Source organism: Achroia grisella, unplaced genomic scaffold (genome assembly GCF_030625045.1).
Source record: "Achroia grisella isolate CSIRO2021 unplaced genomic scaffold, CSIRO_AGI_Agris_v1 utg640, whole genome shotgun sequence".
In the NCBI taxonomy this organism is placed as follows: domain Eukaryota; kingdom Metazoa; phylum Arthropoda; class Insecta; order Lepidoptera; family Pyralidae; genus Achroia; species Achroia grisella.
The window spans coordinates 6048514-6069906 of NW_026712977.1; the positions used below are offsets into that span (position 1 = coordinate 6048514).

At 28.9% G+C, this 21393-nt stretch overlaps 1 protein-coding gene across 2 annotated transcripts in view; it reads right to left on the reverse strand.

Annotated features, from left to right (window-relative positions):
- Positions 1-21393, reverse strand: part of LOC131849217 (calcitonin receptor-like) — a 37546-nt gene that overhangs the window by 14649 nt on the left and 1504 nt on the right. For both annotated transcript variants that reach the window (XM_059199235.1, XM_059199236.1), the window contains exons 2-4: positions 12418-12663; positions 10623-10755; positions 1352-1442 (exon numbers count right to left, since the gene is read on the reverse strand). In XM_059199235.1, the coding sequence (XP_059055218.1) occupies positions 1352-1442; positions 10623-10755; positions 12418-12577 (384 nt within the window). In that variant the 5' untranslated portion in view covers positions 12578-12663. The remainder of the gene's footprint in view (positions 1-1351; positions 1443-10622; positions 10756-12417; positions 12664-21393) is intronic.

The window sequence follows — 21393 nt, forward strand, 5'->3', positions numbered from 1 at the left end:
TTAGTCTTGCCACGATGATCTAAATTATATTATGGTGTATAATTAAGAAAAGTATAAAAGATAATATCATTTATAGATTTTAGAAATAGCAGACTACGCTTGCTGTCACAAATTAATAAGTCTTCTAAGTTCTGACCCAGGAAATAAATCAACGAATCCTTCTCAGTTAAGTTGAGAATTTATTTTTTTGACACTCCGATAAATTTTCCGTTACTCCAAGAGCCGTAACGTAGATATTTTAAATTATTTAAACAACCATAATGAAATCACTTGATTTTGTCGTTTTCAATTTCTCTAAATTCTTGTACGGAAATTAAAATGTTAAATAAAATAAATTAATTTCTGTTCAACATTATTAAATATTACACACATCGATAGAAAAATTAATGCCTAAGTAATATTTTTAAATTAATATAGTCACTGCATGTTATATTATAACAATTTAGATTGCGGCTCCTTCTGCGCAAATTTAGAACGCAACGACATTCTAGGATTTCGAGCTGAACAGCTTTTAGTTTTCTGTGATAAAAATCAACGTGACAACCTGTGCTTTCTTGAATTATTGGGTGATTGATAGCTTAGTAGAAAAATGTTCGGGGCGAGTGTAAGTGACGCTAATGTTGTGCCAAGATCCGGCGTCGTCGTGTAACGGGTGTCACGTCATCCGGTACAGTGATATATTTTCACATACACTCCCTCGTATTAGTGTGTGTATTTACATAATCATACGCTCCGCAGAGGGAAAACAGAAGTATCATACACACAAAGGATTAGGCAAAATAGATATCACTTTTTTTATTATGAATCGATGCTTTCCAGTTTACTTCAAAATCATGACGAGATTATATAGTATCTACTTGATAAAAGTTTGTATTTTGATTTCTACGTGCGTCATAAATTAGTAGGCGATTGGTCGGGCCGATCCTTCGTGTCCTGATAAATTATCACGTGAGGAGACTTGTTGCTTAAGTCGCTCCACTAATATTGGTATTTGCGGTAAACCGTATCGTATGTGATACTTTTATTCTTATTTAATGATAAAGTAAACCACGTACGTCACAAAATAAATTGTGATTTCAGTGGTATCTCTATGCGCTGTTTATCCTGAGCGTTATGATTTTATGTTATCATACAACTGACTTATCTAAATCTAGAAATCAGAATACAGCTTTCTGTGCTAGATCTTTGATGGTAAAAAGGTGTGATAGGACTGCTCATGTAATTGAAACAAAAACTATATTACCGGACACACTGTACAAAGATACGGTATGTCCGGTAACATAATTTCTTCTGTGATGTTAAAGACTATTATACCTATATACTATATAAAAACTGATCTGTTTATACTCACACTCAGGTCTTCGAAATCAACACAAGTCGTGTAATTGGACCAAGGTCTGTGAGTTTCCGGGTGGTGGAACCAAGTGCCATTCTCGTTGCACCTGCAAAAATTCAATTTCTACACCCCATCGTTGTGAATACATGGAACAGGAAATTTGGATAATCTTACTTGTTGGATATAGATAGTCTTACTAAGAAAATTTCATTTTTAAAAATATATGCAACTAAACTCATTTATCAAGGTGGATATTTTAACTGCTTATGAAAGTCAAGTTTTACTTTCTATTAATATTTACTTTTGATTCTATATATGGATTGAAAGTAAATATAAAAGAAAAAGGATAGAAAAGAAAAGGAATAGAATATAGTAATCTTGAATACAAGTAAAAGATCTATAGTCATATAATTTGATGCTTGGCTTAAAGAACACGCAAAGTTAATTGTCATGAAAACTGTGTTTAACTTATAGCAATTATGGACTTGTAAAATTGGGATACTTCTTTAAATAATAACATTTTACTAAAATAATAGTTTTGAATCAGTAACAAAACTAATTAGACACACCTACTTTACATAACTATGTAGTATGGTAAATATGATTAATATTTATTTAACAATAAATTTATAATTATTTTTGAACGAGCTTTTAATTATCTTTCTGTTCGTTTTTACTATTCATCTGTAATAATTTTATCAAACTTTTGTCTGGTTTTTAATGAAGTTCCAATTTAGTAAACGCATGTTATTTAGATAATAATAAAATAAGTTCTCCTTGGCTCACAATGTCTCTAAATAATACCAATGTATTAACTGTGCAATAAAGAATATAATATTCTGGTAATAACAATAGTAAAATTTTATATCTGTTCTATCTATTATGCTAATATTTTCTGTTAGACAGTTGTGATAAGAATATTTAGATAGAAACAAGACCGAATAATAATTTATTGTCGTCAATGAAGTTGAAGAAATAATTAATCTTCTTTACGTCTTTTTAAGAATGTTTATTAGAAAACTTTTATTACAATTTGTTAAGGCACTAAGTTTCTATTAAATAAACAGTTATAAGCGGAATGTAAAACAGGCTGGTGGATGATGATGGTAATTGGCAACCGTCGCCTATACATATAAATAGCACCACGGATATCACGTTATCATGTAATGCCCGTGATACCACTCATGTATCCTTTAATTTCACTGTCTTAATACATCCTTCAACCGAAATATATGTTACAAAGCATGTGGTATGGTGGCTGTAATAGGTGAGAAGTGTCATTTACCATCTACGTAAGTATCTCTGGTACGCAGATGTTTTTTTGCAAAGTCTACTCAAGTATTATTATTAGGTACTATATTATTATTTAAAAAATATTTAATGTTATTTAACAGTAATTAGTATTATATTTAATATGATTAGATATATTTTATAATAACATTTTATCCAAGGAAGAGTGGCACTGTTCATAAGACAAATAATGAAAATAGACGAGCTAGGACACATGTACATACCGTGTATTAGTGTTGTTATTGTTATTGATACTTTACCGTAACATAAGAGATCCGCATTTTGAATATTTACAGACGAATTAACATTCATTTCTTTAAAATATCTGCATTCTCATACTAGCATAGGTATATACAATTATATGAATTTAAAATAGACACTATATGAATTATATAATAACATTAACTTCATATAATTGGTTTATAAAACCATATATTATATTACGCTCTTTATCCTAAATGTCCATTATACTCATTTGACTGCGGTTATAAAAAGAAACATGTATTATAATTTGAGTAAATTGACTAATCCCGGCATTGTAGAATAAATATATAGAAAAAGATAACCTCTTTGTATAAGCATGCTGTAATCATACATATAACAAAATTGTAAAGCGTGTTTATAATAAATATTCAAATTATGTCATAGTGGTACAAAAAAGAATTTACATTTGTTGGTATTTAGGTTTGTGTACACTAATCCCAAAATGGGTTTAACCGATTTGAATGAGTATTTCATGAATAATATGATGTTCCAACACGGTTCCATGGTTCTATATTTACTTGTGTATTTTATTCTAATAGGTTCACAAATTAATAACAGTTGATTATATTATACATCTATTAAAAATACTTATTACTTGTTATAATATTGGGTAGAGTTAGTCAGATGTATGTGTTTAATTTTAGTAGACTTAAACAAAGAGTAAATATTAGAAGCATAAAACACTTTTATATTTAAATAATTAAATTTGACTTACATAACTGTTGCAAATTATACAGCTATATTTATAAATCCTTTAACAGATAAAAACTTCAGTTTATGAAAGAAATAACTTTTCAGAAAGTTATTAATTACTTCGGATAAAATTGTGTAAGTATAATCTACAACTTGTAGAGATCAGACAATATCATATAGAGGCACCATTGTTGCTGGATTCCGTAGGCTTGTGTGTAATAGAAATCAATTATATAAAATAATTTTCTACGTAGGTATATAAAAATCATTTGTAAATAAAATTTTTAATACTATATTAATGAAACTAGTACTTTACGTGTGTCTCTAAGATAGATAAGATTAATTATTAATTTTGTGAAAAAGTCGATAATCGCAAATCATTATTTTGTATGCGCATTTTTATTCAAATTTATTTTGATTGAATGTTGGAAATTGAGATTACATAGTTGTTGGGGTGCTGAATTTTAAATTATTCATAATTAATTTGTGTTTTTTAATTACTGAATAAAATTATTCTAACATTCTAATCATGACGATCAAAATTACTCAGACAAATGTCAGAGTAATGGAACCCTAAAAAGGGTTTAATTTATTTTCAATATTTTGTTAACAATTAAGGCTAGGGCAATGACCTTGATGATGTTGTAACCACTGATAAATTATCAATATACATATATATTAATAGCTACAATCTTTCATCTACGTTGATCATATCGCGGTATGACGCATTTTAGGCATTTATCTTAATTCTAAATTGAACATACCTTACATAGAAGACTTATCATTAACGCATTTTGTTATCTCTAAGTACATCTATATGCCTAATGATATTATTTAATCTTAGATTGCATTACTACAAAACATATTTATGTAGGGAAGGGAAAAGAATAATTTACAAAATATACATGGCTGTTTAGTAAATTATTGTTTTCACTTCTCTACATAAATATGTTTTGTGGTACATTAAAACTTTTGGTAGGACGTTCAATCCAATTCAATTACTTATTTCATTGTAAGACATATTTTATAATTACCTTCCATTTTAAAGAGCTGCTGTATGACAATTGAAATATGCATTTTATTAATAAACATTTTGTGTGTTCATATTACTTATGTATCAACTTTGGTACCTACATGTATTATAATTAAAAATATGTACCGAATAAAATTGTGAACAAATTGTATATATTATTTACTGAAAATATGTCGTAGTATTCACAAAGAATTCGTTCAGTGAAACATTTTTGTCTTGTGTAGTAATTGTAATGAATACTTTGTTTGAATACAAATTATTACATAACAAAATAAATGCAAACACCTGTAACTTTTAATTTAATCTCATCGCGATTGTTCACATTTTCTGTTTGTTTGTGGAATTTTATCGTAGATATCTAAAAGATATTTCAATTGCGTTTTGTTTTGATCGCATGTGGGATTAAAATGTTGTATACCATGATAAATAGGTATTGATTTTTTTAAATAAAATTGTAAAAAACCTTTTTATTATTGTAGATATAGTACACTATAATTATAAAAATATATATACGAATATTAATATGTATTATCTTTTAGACCCTTTACGGCTTTGTTATTTATTTATGAAATTTATTTCACACTCATATTGTATCTATTTGGAATGTAAGAAGAATATAGGTGAAAATACGAGTAGCGACTGTACTTGAACGAGTTGCAATGGATTGAAGTGGCTACTGTGTGGCTGGGCCTCAGATATAAATGTTAAAAATACGTCTGGTTCTCCTAAATTGAACTGTCATAATTATAAATGGTACTACTCAACACAACGAGGACATTAGGCTTAAGGAAGTTGGAAAGGAATAGACGTGAAAGCGTCCGTTATTAGGTCAGCTCATATTAAGTAAGCCCTTTTTACAGTGCATGGCTCCTGCTTCCTTTGAGGTAGGGTATTTTTAAATTAAACTTTTCGAGTTGAATATCTTAGATGCCTGTTTAACCACTTGTTCTGGCAGTAATGGCTTCAACTGGGATTGAAACCAGGCGCGAGAAAACAAATATATTGAGCACTCGACCCGCCGGGCATCCATTAAATTTGCTTTCTAAATAAACATCAAGATTATTCAGTGGATTACTTTATACGCACATATATTTATTTGCCGTTGATTTTTTGACGGGCGATTTAGTGTTAAATGCCGGCCACGAGCGTGTTAGCCGTGCACTATTGGAGTCCCGTAATCATTTTTTAGGTTTTTAATTATAATAACAATTCCGTCATATCTGGCAGATTACAACATTGTTACTATGTACCTTCTTATATATTTTTTCTGGAGTTTTGTTTAATTTTATGTTTTAGTTGGTTGCTCTGACTTTCAGAGTGTCAAACTTTGTGATGTCACGTAATGTTTGTTAAGTAGTTTTAGGTTAAACCGCCAAAATAATGTACCTACATATAAATCCTGAAAACACAAATATATATATTTACTTACTTACTTATTAGTTTATCCTCAAAGGTTGCTTTCACGAGTTTATCAGTTTATGAGGCTTTTTAGAGAAAACTATCGCATTTACTTTGACGTTTCAGAATAAACAGGAGCGTAAAGATTTCAGGCAAAAAACAATAATATTATTCTTATATTTTAGAAATGTGATATATAACTAGTAGATATTCTTATTCTATATACATCGTTGCGATTTTTATCGATAAGCTTCCTAACTACTTATCCGACTTAAAAACATAACTTTAAAACCAATAAAATGTACCCTACATTTTATTGATCTGAATGTCAGAAAATATTGATTCACTGCAAAATGTCTTCTTCAGTCGGGTAGTTTTTTAAGTTAGTTACACACTCACGAAGTACTTTTTGAAATATATTGACTTTTCCTATACTTAAAATAAGTTTTTATACTTTATAATTCATGCTCCGAAGATGATATTTTTTCTGTGGAGTTTTTTAAACCTTATTGTTATGTATAACATCAAATAATTCTTTTAAAGTCCTAATAATCCTTTCACACATCTGATTATGAGAATTATAAACACAACAAAACACGAATAACTGAAATAGGGTTAACCGTACTGAAATAAGCTTATACACATTTGCTAATTGATTTCATCTATAAGAGACAAAGTTTGTACCGCAACATATTTTATATATATGCCTTATTGTATTTATACGATAGATGTAATGATTTAATATTTAAATGTACTTATTTTCTTTTACTGTATAATACAAACGAATGCATATTCTACCTATTTATCCAATAATACGTAATACAGTATTTTACTTTGTATAGTGGTAGATTTTTTGTGATTTATGTATTAAACATATAGTTATTTAAATATGTAATTATGAATTTATGATAAATATTTTTGATATAATTTGCGAAATAATGTTTTTGCAAGTATTGCTTACTCGCTAAAAGCTAGCTTAGTAATGATAAGCGCATGTCGACGTCAATATGAACAGTACGGTTGATATGCCCACATGTCGCTCATGTTGTTGTAGTGGGCATCGATCAGATCAGGTTTGGTTTGTTATAGGTGTTTTCATCACCGGAGAGTAAGTAAGAAATTAAAATGTTACACGTAACTGTGTGTATTGTCTTTCAGATTTGAACTACCAACTTTTCGGTCTAAGTCAGGGTACTGACTACTAACTAGGTCACGATGCCCTTAATTCTGTTTTATGTAAATGTTTAAAACAGTTCCATGGTTACTGTGGTTTTAGAAAATATGATTTATACATATCTGCCTATAATATGTATATCTTATAAATATAATATTTACAGATGTAGGAGGAAAATAATACTCCAAATAGATAATAATAGTAACAGGATACCACAGTTACCCCTATAGATTATATTGTATCAAAGTACTACACACAGACATATACATATGTTGTATTATTGTCTGTGATCAAAAGGCATTGTTTATTTACGTTATGTCTGCAGATTCTGTCTAAAAAGTGTTTTCTATAGTTGAGAATGATAGCAGTAATATATTTATGTATAACGTTTTACAAATGTTTAGAACTTCAAAGATACCGCAAAGCTCAAGGGGTTTTTTACATAATTAGCATTAATAGTAGAACTCATGTAGGTAAACTACTATATATACAATTTTTAAAATTAGTTATATATAGGTATTATCTGATTATTAGCTGTTATTATATATTTATTTCATAGTTAATTAAATACCAAAAACAGATCACATTTAAGTTATTTAACTCCATATACAAATGAATGCTACTATGTTCAGTAATACATTCAGAATGCATTTATTACAAAGGATTGTTGTGAAGGTAAGTAATATTACCCTTATAAAGGTGCCAACTTTGTAGTCTACTGAAAATTAACAATAATTACGGGTTTATTATCCTTTTTGCCTCAGTTCAATTATAAAGGACTGGGAATGTATAAGTAAATATTTTTAATTACTTTACGAATATAATAAATATTTTTGATTGTACGAAAACTATTTGAAATAATAGTCTGGAAAACCATATAAAAAAAACCATATACAATAACAGTTTTATTAGTAGTATACCCACGATTTTTTAAAAAATAATCTATGTAATCCTTATCCATTTCCATTATTACAATATGTTCAGCTGTTTGCCGTAGTCGTGTAAGGCAAATATGGAGCCTGACAGAAAACATATTTTGAAAATGTGTAACTGTTTAGTTAATCAGATTTATAACAGGAAAATCAAAATTTATAAACACAGAAAAGCAATATAAATAGCAAATAAAGGTTTATATTATTAACCGGGTCTTAACACGAACTAATTTTATGGCAGTACTACAGTCGACTACAGTCAGCTCGGGACCACGGCTAGTGCAACCTAGTCGAAACGTCGACACAGGTAAATACCTTTATTTGTCATAAAATTAGTTCGTGTTGAGACCGGGTTAATAAAATAAATAATGTATATTAAACACGTAAGCTTAAAAATAACTATAGCAAATAAAGGTGTTTTATAATATTATTCAATTGATTGTACTACTGCAGATTATGGTATAAATTTAGTTTATTATTAATAAAAATAATGTCCCCATATAATTCACGCAGGGACATCTAATCCCAAGCTAAGCAGTGCTCATGTTATGGATGCTAAGTATAGATATACTAAGTTTTTTTAAAATTTATATGTAATATAAATATAAAATACACTGATCTATATAATCATACTCTATATATAAGTGTTATGGTAAACTGCTAGACAACCGAGTTACTAGCTAGAGAACAAAATTACGTAGGTTTTCAATCCCTGGTAGCAATCACTATTCATTATATTTAGTTAACAACTCTTAAATTACGAAAGAATTGCATATTCTTAGAGTTTACAGATGTCACAATCTACCAGGGATACGATTTTTTTCTTTAAACTAAATTAATGATATTTAATAGAAAGATAGCTTGTATCCCAACAAGGTTGTGACGTCAAAGAAAATTCCCGCAGACGAAATCGTGATTAACATCTTGTAAATTATAGTTTAAACCATAAACTCAAAATAAATTGACGTGAAGTTTATGATTTAAACAAACAATTTATCCATACTCCCTTTTTGTGGCGAGCAAACCATGCGTTTATTCATCAACTTCGTAGTTAGTAAATAATTCACAACATATTCTGTTCTGTATTCTTGCTTTTTTTAGTAATATTATATGATTGATATTGACCTGATTCAGTAGTATGAACTGAGTCAACACTTTATATGATTGCCGCTTTTATCTTCGACTCTATACTTCATGTTTCCTAATCTTATTGACTCTTCTAAAATATTATAATAGATATAGATTTTCGTATTATCACTTTAATTTCATTATAAGTTTAACTATCAAATTTCATACCAAGTCTATAATAAGTTTCGATTATGAAGTACAAACTACTATATTATGCTTCGTTTATAGTTTCAGAGAAGATAAATCTGTCAGCCAGTTAATGAAAACTAATATTAACTACTTATACTAATATTATAAAGAGGTAAAATTAGTTTGTTCTTATATAAAGAGTAATTTCATAAATTATTGATCTGCAAATTATAATAACCTTGAGTAATATGTTCCGTTATCGTGAAAATTTTGCGGAGGATGATGGTAAGTATTTCAATCGCGAAGCCGCTAGCGATAATTCATTATATAATAAAAAAATATGACCTTTAAACTCCTAAACAAATCTTCATTCAATGAAAATATGACCATCTCGTTCATATTAGTTTAAAAAAAAACTCCATCATATTCAGTATATTCCATTCTTCTCTGTTCGGTCTATAATATATATGTCATATATTATCAACATCAAAGTACTATACAAGTACTAAAATGTCCACTGGATGAGTTGCCACATTCTTTATTCTGGCCACACTGCAGTTAGTTAACTAGCTAGATAGATAAGATACTATATACATAATAAAAAAAAAAGAAAATTATATAATTTACAGTAAATATAATTTATTTTTTATACTTATATAAATTTTAATTATATGGGAACAGCAAATATACTATTATATAACTATACCTTACTGTTTATTTTAATGCATTCAGTATGCGATTAAGTAGCACATAATGTATGTCACACATTATTTAAAATCCGATTTAACTATATGTAACTAAATTGAATTTAGCCAAAGGTCTCAATACTATCAAAACATTTTAGATTGCAGACTATATTTATAACTAAGAAGTCAATTCTATTCCCTAAAATGTCTCTGCCATATCTCGCTGCTCTAATTAAAATATACATTAAATAAAGTGGATATTTACCAGATTAGAAGATATTACTTAACATATATGGATGATACTATTGATCAGGTCATTTGTAATATTTTTGAAAGTATGTCTAAAAAAATATTAAAATGATAAATATCCCATTTACGTAATACGTACAATTGTTAAGATACGTGAAAAAACATTTAAAACAGTATAAAATACGATTATTAAGAAATTTGCTTAGCTTATAAAATAGATAATACGGCTGTCCAAGCAGGTCCCTTTAACGACAGTCTCATTTGCATATTTATTGCATTAGTAAATAATATCGTAATGATTGTTACCTACTTTTTGTAAGCGTAACGTCGAGGATCAAATCCAACGATGAACTCCGGACAGAATTGTTTCGATGTACTGCCGCCGGGCATGGCATCCCAGCATGCAAACCCGTCGAAAGTCCGTGGACACCATGGACCATCTTCTGGAAATTAAGTAATTTAATATATTACATATCTAATTATTCTTATACCAGATTCAAAGTCTAATTATTCCTCTCCATCCTAAACTTGCCTGGAAGAAATTGCTACATAGCGATAAGGCCGTCCATAGTTACCTTTTGTTCAAGTATAGTTTTTATAATTCTGTTAGAGTAACACTAAACAGTTTTTAATTCATTTATTTTTTCATAATGGTTAAACAAACTTTTTAACACGACACATTCTTACGCTTATTTGGCCGATTTAAAAATGTCGAGTTTCTCACGTCGCTTACACAATTTGTTACAACTTTCAAATGAATTATGATGTCAATTTTTCTTATTAGCAGAGTACTAATACAATCTTTTTACATAATTAAATAAGTAACTACTGAAAATAATAAAACTGAATGATAGGGCATAGTAATTGTTACTTTACATTATAACATAATGTTATACATAATTTGGTTTTTTTTAGAAACGTCTAAATAGTTTTTTCTCACATTCCATTTGACAGAATAAGCTACTCTGACTGTTTTAAGATGTATGCTTTGGAACATTTCCGTATTTCTACCCATAAATCAAAACATGGGTAAGATAGTGATTGTGCAAATTTTCAGAAATAATATAAGTTACGTATTCTGAGTTACGTTTTCCCCAATCTGTAACAAATGTTACTCTTGGAAGGTCGTAAGTTAGTATGTGTAAAGAATTAACTTCCAATGCTTCAGTATATTTATCATGATCAAAATAGAAATAAACGACTGGCATGCGTAACAATTATTTTGTAATTATATATAATACGTACGTAATATTGATCGTAGAATATATCAACAAATATTTATATCGAAATAATTGCGACTGTCTGTAATCTAATTATTATATTCAACCTGTTCAATATAAAGTAATAGTACCTGTACGAATATACAATTTTGAAAATAATTGTTAAAAAATACACACCTACGCTGCAATTTTAATAATACCTTTTCCAAATAGAGTAAATAATGTTGCTTGCAAGCGGTGATTGAAGCGAGTGCTATAGGTATCTGCTTCTACTGGTGACAAAATATGATTGATCTGGGAAATTGTTTACAACAAGCCTACCTATACATACTAAAAAATGTACATGTCTATCGTAATATGCAATTGCGATGGGCTATGAATTAGGGTTCTTGTGGTAATGTTACTATCAATAGTAAACCTTGGCGTTTTGAATATTTATATATTTATTTCAAAAATTTCAATCAATAGAATAATTAATTCAAGTTTATTTTCGGGACTCAAAGCTTAGCATTTGAAAAGTATTCAGATGCTCTCTGAAGTTTGAGAGTATATAGTTCAGAGATTAGATATAAATGACTAGATCTATTTATGACAAGCTACGTAGAAAGTTCGTTCAAAAGCAAAATTAGTATAGTAGGTGCACACTTCATCTCTATATTTATATGGGGTAGCGGGGTAGAATTTAATATTGAAGACCCAGAGAAAGATTGAATAAACTTTGCTAGCTTCAACACAGCCATGATAACAACGAGGTACATCGAAATATCGTCATTGAATTAGTTATCTACATACATACTTACTATATATCATATATACTGCGCGCGCCTTAAGACCCAAAAATAAGTTAAAAATGATTATTTTAATAATTATAATAATATTACTTACTCTGGTATTTTGTTTCGTCTGAATCCAGTATTTTGCTGTGGGTGGCGTTTCCTAGGAAGCACTGCTTTATTAATTTATCCAATAATCGCAGTCTGGCATTCAAACTTTTTTCTGATGAGGAAACTTCTACAGTCCCAGTTTGGTTTTCCATCTCCTCCATTGCTAGTTTATTGTTATCACATTTTATGATTGCATCACTTATAGATATTTTACATAAGACGTGAGTACTTACGTCCTATTTATTACCTATCGGAAACATGAAAGTGGTTAAATTTATTATTATTATCATAGCGGATGTCATTTATATCCATTTTTTTATCATACGGTTTAATCCTTTCGCGATTGTGTTTTATTTTTCGTTCTACCTAGACATAATCGTTGGTTACCGTGGAAAAATACAGATGAGGTATACGGTAATCCAATTCCAGTTAAATAATGTGATTAAGCTGTGTTGTATTTTTTGCGAAGTAATATAATTTATTTTGAAATAAAACTTTACACATTACGTTAAACTTTCTCTACATTGTTCAACTTCAAATCATACGCACTTAATCCTGCCCGTCTCCATATTATTAATGCGTGCATTTTTTTTTATATTTGTATTATAATGATATATATATATGTTATACATTTTATTACACGTATTTATTTGAAATAATTATGTATGATATAAGAACGAGAGACGACCTTACACTTTTTTTCAATAATTACTATAAAATAAATTAGGACCATAGATGATAAAAACGTATTGTCTATGAATACATATATAATATTATTTTACTTATGTTTTATTCTTCGTGTTAAATTCACGTCTGACTCATGTTTATTAAAAACAACACAATTTTATATTTAGAGTTTTAGTGAAAAGGGTTGTTCTGTTATTTGGGTATATTTACATATGACATAAGTGCTGTGTATCCAATTTTCTTTCTATATTTTCTATGTTTATTTATACTGGGAAACCCCTATATGATTATCTATTGTATGTTTATTTAATCAGCCGACATCTTACCACTGCTATAAGGCTTTTCCAATCCAACATTTGTTATAGTTCGGTGACAAACTTATCTTTATTTATTGTTGTAGTATGTCAAAAATCTTTTTTAATTGAAATATAGATATTAATTTAAATTTAAACTCTTTTTTAAGTTGGAATTAATTAGACATTGTTTGGTATACAAAAATGTATAAAATACAATGTAAATATGAAATATAAAACTATATGGAAAGTAGGTAAGTCAGGAACACATTGTTATTTATTGATCTCTCACCTAAAATAAATAATTAAACAGACTTCTTATCACTTTTTATGTGCGAACTGATTAAATATAGTAAATTTAAAAAAAATGTCCTTGTTCCTAAAAATAAATAACATTCTGCAGGATTGACCCTTCTAGCGTGGCAACTTACTAAGCGTTACTTGATACAAGTATAGCTAACATGTAAGTGTTTTCGACATTAATGTCTGTGACCTAAATGGATAGTCACATTACGGTTCAGGTTGTTTATTATTCTTTTATGCTGCGTAAAAAATCAGACTATCAATAAAACTGATGTTTATTTGGATTCGAACTTATTTTATTTTAATTGTAGATGTGTTCAACGATTAATGAACTAGGATATTATTAATAATAATAATCTCAGGACAACTCACATAGCGCCATCTAGACCCAAGTTAAGCTAGCTAAAACTTGTGTTATGGGATAACTGATACAAATGCATAGATATTTTTTTTCCTATATACATACATATTATATATAGAAAACACCTAGACAGATAAAAAGCATTAAACTCATGAATACAAATGTTTGTGCCGTGCTAGAAGTCGAAGCCGCGACCATTGGATGTAAAGCGGTGTGCTAAACCGCTAGACCACACAGGTCGTCAAAATATTCTTTGCAATTTCCATATTTGAAAATTAAATCTATTAGATATTCTGCTGTCAAGTTAATTTTCATAATATAACGAAGCCCGAAAGAGAAAATGTTAAAATGACTGAAATTCTAACCAATATCCCGATGTCATATTCAGGTACATAATAGTTTCAACGAGTTTGAACGCTCTTCATACAACCGTAAATTGTCCAACTTTTAACCTTAAACTGATAAGTCAGGTTGAATGATATGAAGCTGTGAAACTAAATAATTCACCGGACATGACTGTAACTGTATGTTCATTCATTGTAGCTTTAATTTGCTAGACAAATATGTATTTCGTATAAAATAAGAGCTTATTACAGTCGAATATATGTATCGAAGCAGTATCTATACATCAACATTTTAAATACATAACTTAAAAAAATATATCAAATAGCTTTACATAAGCATACATTAGCAGTTCATTATGAATAATATAAGAACAAGTTAATTACCGTGATAATATTTCATGTGTAATTCTTACCGGGGCGTTGGTAACATAGAAATATAGCTATAGCTCTTATATTATTATAGAAAGTAATAATATATTTTAAAAATGTATGTAATAGAAAAAAAATGGTTGTCTATCTGTATATATTCTTGACGTAGTAAAAAATCTGCCTTCCACGTATGATGAACTAAGTACCATGCTAAATGTATTAGAGAGAGTCGCTAGTGCAGGTGACTTTGACTGTGATCTCTACTTATTGCAGTCTACTCTATGTTTAATAGTGTACTTATGTACAATGTATGTTTACCAGCGATACTTCTATGGTCATGAAAATGTATTAGATACTATTTAAATAATAGAAGAGATAAGTGGAATTAATATTTATAAAAATACTATTCACCAAATATCACTAAGCGAGCCACCCTGAATAAACTAAGTATACCAAAGATAAACAAGCGTGTGATTCATTCCAGAGGCATGAGCTATATAGAAACAGAGTAAATAATAAATGCAAACGTTATTAGTTACATGAAAGTTTTATAGTACACGTGTAAATTTTATGGAGTCCTCTGTGCGCGTTAAGTGATTTGTTAGATTACTAATGTTTGCTTTTCTGTTGGCTATAAAAGAGGAGAAAAATAAGACGATTTTTACTAATAGACTGTTTGCTACCGCGTGATGCAGAACGCGCTTATGTAACTATGTCTGATTTTAGCACACCCGGTTTGTTTTTGTTTAGCATGTTTTACTCATATTACACAATGCAGTATATTATCTTGATAACACTACAAATGCTTTAGAAAATATTCCTTTTCTAAAGTTTTGAGTTATTCCATTATTCTTTTGTTATTTCGGCTTAATTTTGCTTTGCCTGGCATACATTTTTCTCGTTTATAATTTCAATCATGCCACAATCTCAAAACGATATACACACTCCCATGATCTCCACAAATGACGACTTCATTGTTAATAAATGACATGGTCCATCTTCAAACGATTTTTAATGGTAGTCGTAGGAAAATATTTGCAATTATGATGTAAATATTATTAATAGAGCGTTTATAAATCACCATTTGTTTATACGAGGTCGTTAGATGAGTGACATATGTACATATGTACATACAGACCCGACAAAGTTTATAGGAGAAACATCTGCTATTCGGAACACAAAAACCGATATTAATAGAAAAGCTACTTTAACCTGAAACAAAATACAACCTTTTGACATTTATGTAAATGTGATACCAGTTTTGTTTAGTGCTGATAAATCAAAGAATATTGAAATAATAGAAACGATTTTTTAATGTTAGATAATTTGCTAACAATGCAGTCAACAATAAATAATTATTAAACAGAAATATATCGAGATATAAGTTATTGTGCATAATTATGACTAGCGACTATTTAAAGTTTATGTACGTTATATAATGTTTACCTCTTTTGTTAAAAGAAAATAAAATCTAAATAGTTGCAAAATATTAAGACATGTATGAACTGGCTATCCCGACAGTCGTTGGCCTGTCACAGTGAAAGCCTAAACTATCATCAAATACGCCAACTATCATATAAATCCAAAACAGATTATAATGAAATTTTTGTCTGGAATTATCTGGCTTGGGTAAGTTATATTCAAGTATTCAGTACAAAGTATTTTTTCAGACGTGGTTGGTAAACCTTGTAAATATAAAATTTGTAAATCTTCTAAATCATATATTTTAAAGTCAAGAAGTTTATACGCACTATATAATATGCAGAATATTAATTACTATTCTTTTAAATTTATAAGTAATATAAAACTATAATACAAATAATAGCGTTTAACACACTGCTTTACTTCCAATGGTTGCGGGTTCGATTCCTCGCGAAATGTTTGAACCCAAGTTCGGCTTAGTTTATTATTACATATTATAATTAAAAACTCAAAGTAAAATGCCTAAAGATAAAATGTCTCAAAATCTAAAGATCCAATTTTCAAAATGGCTTGGTCTAGATGACAATTAAATCATCAAAATTGGAATTTTAACAAAAAAATATTCTTTTGTTCTCACTCTAGTATTAATCAGATATGGGGATTGAAATAGAATCAATTAAAAGTTAATTCCATTACCAAAATACTGGCTGGCTTTGTCTCTGAATTCTAAATTTAAATTGTTTCACAAAGTTTTCGTATCTGAGAGATTGCAACTACCATTAATGGCCTATGTTGAGAGTGGATAGGTTATATGCATGTTACATAGCTGTTTCCGGACAAATTTATTTATAACTAACATAAGAAACCAGACATGTATTTTATACATGTTTGTTTTCCATGTATAAGGAGTCTAAACTACTACCTAATTTATGGTATTTTGCTCACGTATATTAAATTGACAATTGACATCATTAATATGACATGATACGTAAACGGAATATTTTTTTTTTTCAGTTATTAATAACAATTTTGGAGTAGCTTATGTACGTCAAAATTAAAGAACTTTATGGAAAACCCATTTTCAAAAGTAAGATATTATAATAAGTTGACTTATTTGCAAAGGAATTATCGAATCATTTGTTCAATATTGCAGATAAGGAGCAAAAGAAAAGACGACCGATAAGTTACAACTCAACTCCATAAATCAGAGGGGTTTCTTAATATTAAACCAACTTGGACGAAGTATTATACTGAATTGTATTTAAGGCAAAATAAGCTGGATTTAGTCTATATTATTATAGATGATATATTATGTTTATCTATTATGTACTGATTTATAATCTGCACTAACATTATAAAAATTAGCGGTGCAGATGATCTGGTGACATAGCCTATACCGCCTTACTCCCGATGGTTTTGTTTTCGAGTCTCTTAATATGTGTATTTTTGAAGTATATTTATTTTTATTGGTCTGGGTGTAATGGATATGTATAATTGTGTATGTAAAGTATATGTATGTATTTACAATATGTAAATATTTCTATCTGCTGTTTTAATAAAAAACTACTGATACATTATTTTTGGAAGTTTGTATTATGGTAATCTACAACACAAGCTCTGCTTAGCTTGGAGCTACACAGTGCTGTAAATATTGTCTAGGATTACTATTATTATGCACATCTAGTAATTTATAATTGATATTACATTATAAATATTATATATAGACAGATTGGTAGATATCTGTCTGTTCGTTGATTATATTATCACGTAGAGGCACATAGATTTAATTCGCTAAAAGTAGTCAAGTAGCGGCAAAAGAAAAGTAAATAAAAAGCAAGGTAGGTAATATCACATATAACATAACATTACATATTTATAAAAAAAATAGCCGGTACCAGTGACTTCATCTACTTATTAGCAATAAATTATTGCAATAATAACTAATGTCAGTTCTCGTAATATAATATGACTTCACAATTAAATTGCATTGAAGTACCGTCAATGGTTCAACCGTCAGTACCGTCAGTGAAAAGATAATAAACAGTTAGACATACTTTTGTATTCATAAAGTTAGTATAGCTATTAATTAGATCTTTGTAAATGAATTGTTTTGTCAACAAATTTTAACACAAGCTACTAATTACATGAAATAAAATTATACAGAGTGATTATATTACTAAACAGCGTGATGTACGGGAAGTGAATACTCGTGCTTGAAATTAGAGGGTTGAAGTAATGTTTTGGAGAATTGTTGTAAGAGGTTATAGGTATTTTATATCTTGTTTTATAGCTTCCTATAATTGACAATATTTAGATTCCTAATTTTCAAGTATCTATGGGTAATATGATATTACAAAGGTGAAAGATTTTATTGTTTGTTTGTCTTGAACTGGCTCCTAAGTATCTAGATTGATTTGAAAAAGTTCTTTCACTATTAGAATCCTACAATATACCTGATAAATGTGCGATAGGATATTTTCATAAATGTTAGAGATTCGTTTGAAAACTTCGATAATGCAGTTCAAAGTGTAAAAAAATTAAAGAAATCCTTATTGCGTATGCTGTGGATATTATTGATAATAGAGAAAAGTGATGTACTACGGTTTTATGAAGGCCATCAATAGCAAAGAGTGTACATATGTCTGTATGTTAATTTTTATAATTCAATCGTATTCGTAAAAACAATCGTACTCATGAATATAAATGTTTGCACCGTGCAAGGTATCGAACACACGATCATCGGAAGTAAGTCGGTGTGCTAAACCGTTACACCATTGAAGCGAAACCAGTAAAGTACTAAAATATTTTTTTTTAATGTAAATATATTTAAAAAAATACGTGACGATATTCTATGGCACTTATGAACTTATTATTGGCAAAATATCCTTCTTTTCAATATTTAACATTTTATATAAAAGCGCGAAGAAGTGTCATGGCGTCGCTTTATGACGCCATTCATATTCGCTTAGGTACATTGTATCATCGACAGGATGTAATATTGTACTGATATTATCTGATAGAAGAAAAGTGATAGGTGAGATATAATGGCTGTTTCACACAATACAACGGATAGCTATAATTAACTCTGTAAAATAATTTATAGAAAGACACAAAGTAAATAAAAACAACAGAGAATGTCGTAGTGTAGTGATTAACTATCACGTAATTATAGCTCTATCCGCAAAAAGTATTTATATAGGTAGGACTAGTTACGACCCGTGAATTTTTTTGCATAAACTTTTATCCCGAATTCATCCATCTACATTAGTGGATATTTTATAGAAAAGATAGACTCTATCCGTTCTTGTCATGCATTCTGGTTTCAAATCAAATTTGATTAAAATCCATTTGGCCGAATAGTCGAGTCAATGTATTAAACAGAAAGGCACTCTTTTGTATTTATAATGTTAATATGGATAGACAAAAAGGCAAGGCTGCAAAAGTCCATACCTTTTATTCTATAATTTCATTACCTTCTTAACTATTTTCAAGACCTTCGGAATGGCTACGCATTAGTAGTGGTCGGCTGTTCATACAGTTTATACATATAGGCACCTGTTAACATTAGATAGGCAGTCAATCTATTTGCCACTATATATATATAATAACATAACAAAGAATAATTTAAAAAGATGTCTATACGAAATATAATAGCATTTAACCCACATCAGTTCGAGAAATTTTCAATCAGTACCAGTAGAATATAAAACAAGCAACTCCTGTTTTGAATAGTTTATGAATAATCCGTGCTTATAAACATAATGAACACGAAAGTGTGTCAGTCTGTTACCTTTTAACCGGTTGAACGAATCTTAATGGAATTTGACGTGAAGATAAATTGAATCACGGGGTCAAATATAGCCTGCCTTTTATTTCAAAAAATAATCTTCTAGCCGTGAAATAAGGGATGAAAGTAAATTATATAATTGGTCTTCATCCCCTATTTTATATAATTAAATTGAATTGCAGGAATAATGCATGCATTATTTTTTTAGTTAAAGAATTATAAGTAGGTATTTATTTAACTTAATTTTGGTTAGATCAGCAATTTCAATGTTTTAGGAATCTACTTTATGTGACTAAAACTCTATTTTTTTACTTAGTTACGGAAAAATTTTAGCACACCTGAACGCGCCAGAACTAACTCCTGACATGTGACGGCTTTTCTGTTTTTATGGACCCGAAAGTAATTTTAATATTGGGTTTTATATTGTAACTAGCTACTTGGCCTGGCTTCGCACGGGTGTACGTGTATTACATATATAAATGTTACCTTTGAATCACTCTTTCTATTAAAAACTGCTTCAAATTCAATTTAGAAGATTTAAACATACATAGGGACAGATAGCGACAGCGACTTTTTTTTATTCTACGTAATGATAATGATCTAGAGGTCAATTTAAGGCTGCACTCATGTTAAATACTACCACTACATATTTTGACAGGTTTGAGAAATAGTTTATATCTGACATTACTAAAGTTGTATACCGGTAATATGTTTAAATATTAGTTATTTTACTAATTTTGCTCTAATCATACAGCATATTTGTAAAAAGGAATGTCGACGAAAAGGATACATCAATTTTGACGCCACAGTAGATATCTACGTGTTTATGCTATTTCAGTCTCATCACATAAACAAATAATAAATCTATTTGAAACATTAATAAGGATATGGGTTATATAATATATACAAAAATCTAAATATTTTATTAAATGTATTTTATACTAACATACTTACCTTACGAACGAATTTGTAGTTATCTACAACTTTGTACGCACGGATTACAAATTAACAAAGTGTAGCATGCTTTTTTTGTGTAATTTATACTTGGAGATATTCGTTATATCTTAAGTGTAGTAATTATATATTTATTGATCATACCTACACAAATACTTAAAAATTTATTCAACATCATCTCTCAATACTTTATAAAATCAGTTCGTCTTTATGGCAGCAGTTATGTCATTATAATATTCTACTAATCCAACAGTACATATGATCATTTGCCATCCTTTCTGATGAAATCATATATATGTGTGATATTTATAAATAAATGTAGGTAAAGATGTTGTGAAAATAGTTCAAATAGGATTTATTGTGTGAAGTTAGTGGTGATTTATTCACGTCTAAGAAAAATTACCGAATGAGAGCAGTGTATATATTTATGTAGTTTAGAGGATTAGATATACAGTTC